General features: G+C 38.3%; 1 protein-coding gene across 2 annotated transcripts in view; it reads right to left on the bottom strand.

Moving 5' to 3' along the window:
• Positions 1-3,678: 3,678 nt before the first annotated feature.
• Positions 3,679-6,000, bottom strand: part of wdpcp (WD repeat containing planar cell polarity effector) — a 95,459-nt gene continuing 93,137 nt past the window's right edge. Inside the window, exons 17-18 of one of the 2 annotated variants that reach the window (XM_059359170.1) lie at positions 4,679-4,710; positions 3,679-4,156 (exon numbers count right to left, since the gene is read on the bottom strand). In XM_059359170.1, the coding sequence (XP_059215153.1) occupies positions 4,106-4,156; positions 4,679-4,710 (83 nt within the window). In that variant the 3' untranslated portion in view covers positions 3,679-4,105. Of the gene's footprint in view, positions 4,157-4,678; positions 4,711-6,000 lie in introns of those variants that run through there. The other variant, XR_009396300.1, reaches the window with a different exon arrangement.

Genomic DNA, 6,000 nt, shown 5'->3' with positions numbered 1-6,000 from the left:
CTTATAAGGGTTGTTTTGGCCCACTGGTCACCCTACCTGATGGGAGGTTGGTCCAGGGTTATCAGATCATTTTGTTTACGATCAATAGGGAAAAGAATGCCATAAATTTGAGTTTAGTGATGCCTAGTTAATCTTATGAAAATAAATTCTGTGAATTTCATCGCTATCCCATTCAATTGTGTCAGTTTATGTAGCAGAGGTACATAAACATGCTGCAAACTCAGAGCTGTGTTGAAGGAGATCAGTGTTCGTGTCTTCTTTGCTTATGTTCTGTGTAGTTTTATACATAAGTCATTGTAAGTCTTACTTTGTTGTTTTTTCCTAAGATTTAACAAGGCATATTGTTGCCTAAACCTTAAGTAGTTCCATATTGCAACGTTCCATTATTTTGCAAGATGTCAGACAAACCACGTTGCTTATGTGTTTGTAAGAAATCATACAAATCTGTTGACAATATTTGATCAGATTAGCAAAATATGCATCTTAATTCTGTGTTTATGCATCTCTTCTTACATGACCTCGTTCCAGCCAGTCATGCTCAGTGCAGGCTCAGATGACCGATCAGTCAGTGGTCGGCAGTGTTTCAACTCCACCTTATAGTGTCGGCTCACATCTCTTGGAACCTCAACTGAGATTGTGCCAAAAAAAGTAGCAGGTACTATCTAGAACATTTGCGAATGGAGAACTAAAAAAAAGCCATTACATGCAGTAGAAAAACAGCAATAATGATGTCACCTTGGGCTGTGATGTTAAATAGGCCAAATGATTAATCAATTATTTAAAAAACTGCTCTAATGATGATGTCATAATGCAAATATTGAGCTGGTACATTGTTTACAATGTTAAACATCTTAGTTTAGAGTAACATTTTCACTGAGCAGAGTACAGCTGAGGGGAATGTCATTAGTTCTGCAGGTATTTGATCAGAGGGCCAAACTCCCAGAATTTCAAGCCGTTCTTTTGCAGTTTATCAGTAAATTAAAGGATGTGAAGCTGTTCTGAGGTCAGCGGAGCAGTCAAACACGTCCTTCCTTCTTTGAAGTCGTTGATGGGAAATCAGACAACAGTGAGTCGCTGAAAGCTGCTCAGAACAGACTTTTCTTCACTCTGGTTTTCTGGACAGAAAAACTCCCTTCACATCCGACTTTAGATGCTTTTTCTTCCTCTCGTCCACGCTCCTTGTGAATCAGTTGCGTCAGGGTAAGGAGGGATGAGTAGAAAGGTATTTGAGGAGGGTTTGTATTATCTCATCTGGAAAGGATGCAGCAGACCCCTTGTCCCAAGTCACAACTTGTCTTTTTTTCCTCTAAGCCCTGCAGACGTGGGAAAGCTTAATGGAGGCTTGTTGGCCTGCAGGCTTTAGTGTTTCCCACCGAGAACGTCGTCTCCGTGTGTCAATAGATTGCCGTCTGACGTGTTGCTCACATTTCCTCCTCCTCCCTTCAGCTGGTTCTTCACTGACAAATTCCTCTCCACACATGGAGCGACAGTGCAGCAACTCTTAAACTGTTCAATGACCTGCCATGTTATAATACACATATTATTGCAAAAAGAACAACCTTATTCATGACCTTTGACCTTTAACAATTCAATTTACAGGTTTTCCTCTGTAAAAGAAAGTTAAAAACATTCTCAAAGAAGCAGTTTATTTCGTTTGCTTAAATATATTATGAAGACAAAGAAATGTGCAGAGTGTTATACATGATGTGATGTTTATTTGGTGTGGCAGAGAAACTATAGAGAGACCGGTATAAAAAAATCTTAAATCCTATAAGAGTAATTTTTTCAGAGTTTTGGGGGTAAAACACCAGTTACAGACATAAAAAATAAAATATATATTGAAATACAAATGTTTTACATCTGAGACCTGAAAGAGAAGTAATGAAATTACTTCTGAAACATGTCAACAGTTTAAGATCAAAATGTTGATAAGACGTCACATCAATTCAGTAGAAGTCAGGAAGTCAGAGTGTGATAAAAAAGTGCTTTATTTAGCTGTTTTAAAGTGTCCGGGGTCTCCTGGACTCCCACCAGAACTAAAGGGTTATATACAAAAGTTGACAACTAATAACATTTATCTTCCTTTTAATCTCAGCTGAATCCATACATTTCTCTCTGACCTCAATCTGAGGTTGTTTTAATCACAGAGTGTCAAATTATAACGCTTTTTGTCTCACTTGAGGAAGCAAAACCAGATATGTTGCACTGTAATTAAGTACTTTTCTTGATGAAAAAATTATAGTATGCAAAGTACATCTCATTCACCGACTTGGGAACCGATAACTAAGAGAAACTTAACACTATTCTGTATTTTTTCCTGGGAATAAGATCCCTCCAATTACCCTCCGTTCTAAGTAATTTTGTCTCTTTGATGTCTTTAATGGTCCTGACATGTTTGTCTATAATATTTTGGGGAAATCTTGGCTTGTGGAGATTGGTGAAACAAACCTATAAAACATACAGCATCCCCTGAGGGCGAAGCAGCATCAGTCCAATCAGAGCCATCATTAGATGTGATATGGCCTCCGCAGAAACACTGCACAGCTGTTGCACAGAGGAGAGAATAAAAAAACAGATAACCTGGATAATAGCGAGTGCCGGAGGCTTGATTCATTTCCAAATGTTAACAAGGCCGTTTCACAGCTCCAGCACGCCGCGCAGTATGTTAATACCACTAATAAGCCTATCTCTGCAAGTCATCTCGGATGGCAAAGATTGGAGCGCGAGGCGGTGTTTTACAATACAGCTGCTGGCCACATTTTAAATGAAGCATAACTATTTATGATTTTTACAAAGCTGACATAATTGCTTAAAGGGTAACTGAGGAGAGGGTTGGGTTTTTGCACTTTGTTTTCTGTATTATGAAAGAAGAGATTTCACTGTTTGCATGTCAAAAAGGCTACTGTGTAGGCCATCAGAGAGATGGGAGGAACTCGTGCTCGCCTGTTAAGCAATTTTGCAGCTTTTATTCAAGCTGTCAAGCCAGACAATCAGGAGATAATGCAGCCTTGGTTTGTAAATTATAAACGTGTCAAGAGATGCACTAAAGGCAACGACAGATGCCACTTATCTCCAGCTGCCTCTGCAGTGTGACTGTATCATCAGAAAGGAAATATAACATTTTGATGTTTACATAAGAGAAGTATTAGTATCAGTCAGAAATGTAATTCCTTTCACCCATCCCTCTCGCAGGGGATTGACTCCCCAAAAAACATACAATGATTTTTTTTAAAGCTAACAAAACAAAAAAAAAGGAGCAGAAAAGCATCCTCGCTGATCTTCTGTCCATTTCCAACATCGCTTCTTGTATATTTTTTGGTGGAAATCCTCTTAGAATGCAAAGTAAATAGATTACGATACAGTGAGGGATTAGGGCTCGCGCGGCGCTGTCAGATTAGTCGGTGAGCGCAGCGCGTCGACAGCTCTGACACGGCTATGGCTGCTGTTCAGGAAAGGGGCTCCGCGCGATGCTTTAAAGACGCTGGTTGGCTCCTATTCATGAATAAAACTGTGGCCCGTAATCTCGGCCAACACACACACACACACACACACACACACACACACACCACACACACACACACACACACACACACACACACACACACACACACACACACACACACACACACACACACACACACACACACACACACACACACACACACACACACACACACACAGCTTGGAACATTCAATATCAGTGGTGATGGAAGTATAATACAAGTCTTTATTTTTCCAGGCTGATTAATGGAAAGGTTTAAAACATTTTCAGTCGGGTTTTTAAAGGCAGAAGCTGGTGTAACCGTTTTCTTTTAAGGTTCATTTGGATTACACTTCACTAAGACAGAAAATAACCTGAATTCACTCCCGAATTTCACAGATAAACAGGTGTAAAACATAAAAAACATTTTAAAATGTACAACTTACCAACATAAGTGGAAATATAAACTAATATATTTACATATAACAGTCATGTATTACTCCACTTTCATCAGTCGTCTATACAGTGTTACAGTAATATTACAGGTAAGTAACTGCTTTGCATATAAAGATATAGACAAGGAGAGTGTCTTATTGTGAGATGTTGTGTTTCTTTTTGTATCTATCAAACCATTCCTAAATGGACCACATGAAGCGTCCCGAGGTCGTCGTCATCCTGAGAGAGAGAGACAACAGAGATGTTATGTCTTATAAACCTAAATTAACAGTACAGTGTGTAAATAAAAATAATGAATTTATAATGAAAAAATAATGAATTTAATAATGAATTTAATAATAATAAAAATAATGAATTTATATATATATATATATATATATATATATATATATAGACAAAAAAGTAGGAGTAGTTACTATATTATTACTTTTTTTTAAAAGTGGGGGTCATTTTTGGACATCCCATGTTGTCCAAAATGAGACAAAATCGTCATAGTATAGGTTGTCGTCCAATTATGTAAAAAAGTCATAGAATAGTATTTCATCAAAAGTCATGTAAAAAAAAGTCTTAGTATAGTATGACGTCCAAAATGATACAAAACTGTAGTATAACACTATTACATAACATGACTAAATGTACACTATGTATACTATTGACTGGGGATTTATGATATGATTGTAGATAACGTGTGAATTCTGTCAACACAAATGAAAATAATCAATTTCCGGTCAATCAACTCACATTCCTGCCGCCTCTGTCACCTTCACTTCTTCCTGCACAACAGAAATGAAAGGACATGAGATGTCGGAGGATGTCAGACGTTGCTGTAAAGCAGCCGTGACACTTTAAACAAGTACAACAACCAAAACATTAGACATGCATAATCACACACAGCAGCCCTACAGCACATAAACACAGACACACACACACACACACAGCTGAATGCCTGAACAGGTTACATGCTCACTCAGTAGGTCGGACATGTCGCCTTTTTCGGGGCTTTTAACGAATGTAAACCGTTGTCACTCATGGCGATCTCTCTTGCTCTGAGCCCTGCGTTAATAAGGTTATGATTGACATTAAAACCCCGGCGTGCCTTATACAGATATTTAAAAAGCTGATGCAAATTCCCTCCAATAGCCTACAGTCCGGATTATCAAATGACAGAGCGATTTGATAGCGAGACAATTGCTAATCACCCGAAAAATGGAAATATTAAAATGGAGAGAGCAGGAAGGAGGAGAGGAGGACGTGAAGAAGAAGTTGTGATGTTTTCTTAATGGGTGTCTCTTAAATGACCAGTTAGTTAGAAAGGAGCACCCAAGCTACGTTTAGAGAATAAAAAAAAGCTGAATGTCGCATGAGAATTGTTGCAGGGCTTAAAAACTCGGCCCTGAAACCAACATGTTGGACGTGATGAGAGTTAATACTAAGTGCTGACGCTCTCTGTCAGCTGTTTCTGATGACGAGGTGACCCGGCTTCATGTAAGGAGTATTAAAGCAACATTTGAGCCTGGTAACCAGCTGTGACAGTGTGCCTGGTCCTGGAGACTACCATCTTGTTTGTTTGTTTGTTTGTTTGTTTGTTTGTTTGTTTGCTTAAACCTCCCACATACGTTGAGAGGAAATTAGTAAATTAGAGAATCTGTGCATGATTCATTGTTTGTGAGAGGCACAGTTTTTTGATCACACAAATACGATGAAGTTGGTAAATTAGAGCTTTATTTTGTCTTTTGAGTAAAGTACATTTTTGTTTTAAATGGATGTTATAAATGCCATTTATCTTTGGAAACTGTGGGTGTTTCATTTGTTCTCACCGTAGCGGTGGCATGTTTGAATAGTATGAATAGTATGTATGAATGGCAAAAATGGGTCACTACAACCACAGAAGCAGTTTTAAGGTGCTTGAAGGAGCCTTACTCTATTCAAAATGATGAAAAATGAAATGTCTTTTACATAATTATGGTCCTTTCCTGAGTATTATATTTGCAAATCTGAATTTAGGTGAAGCTGTCTGGGCATAAAACACCAACAAAAAGTATCAGTGAAGTTACTAATCTGAC

Source organism: Centropristis striata, chromosome 20, assembly GCF_030273125.1.
Source record: "Centropristis striata isolate RG_2023a ecotype Rhode Island chromosome 20, C.striata_1.0, whole genome shotgun sequence".
Lineage (NCBI taxonomy): Eukaryota > Metazoa > Chordata > Actinopteri > Perciformes > Serranidae > Centropristis > Centropristis striata.
This window is presented reverse-complemented; position numbering and strand designations above follow the sequence as displayed.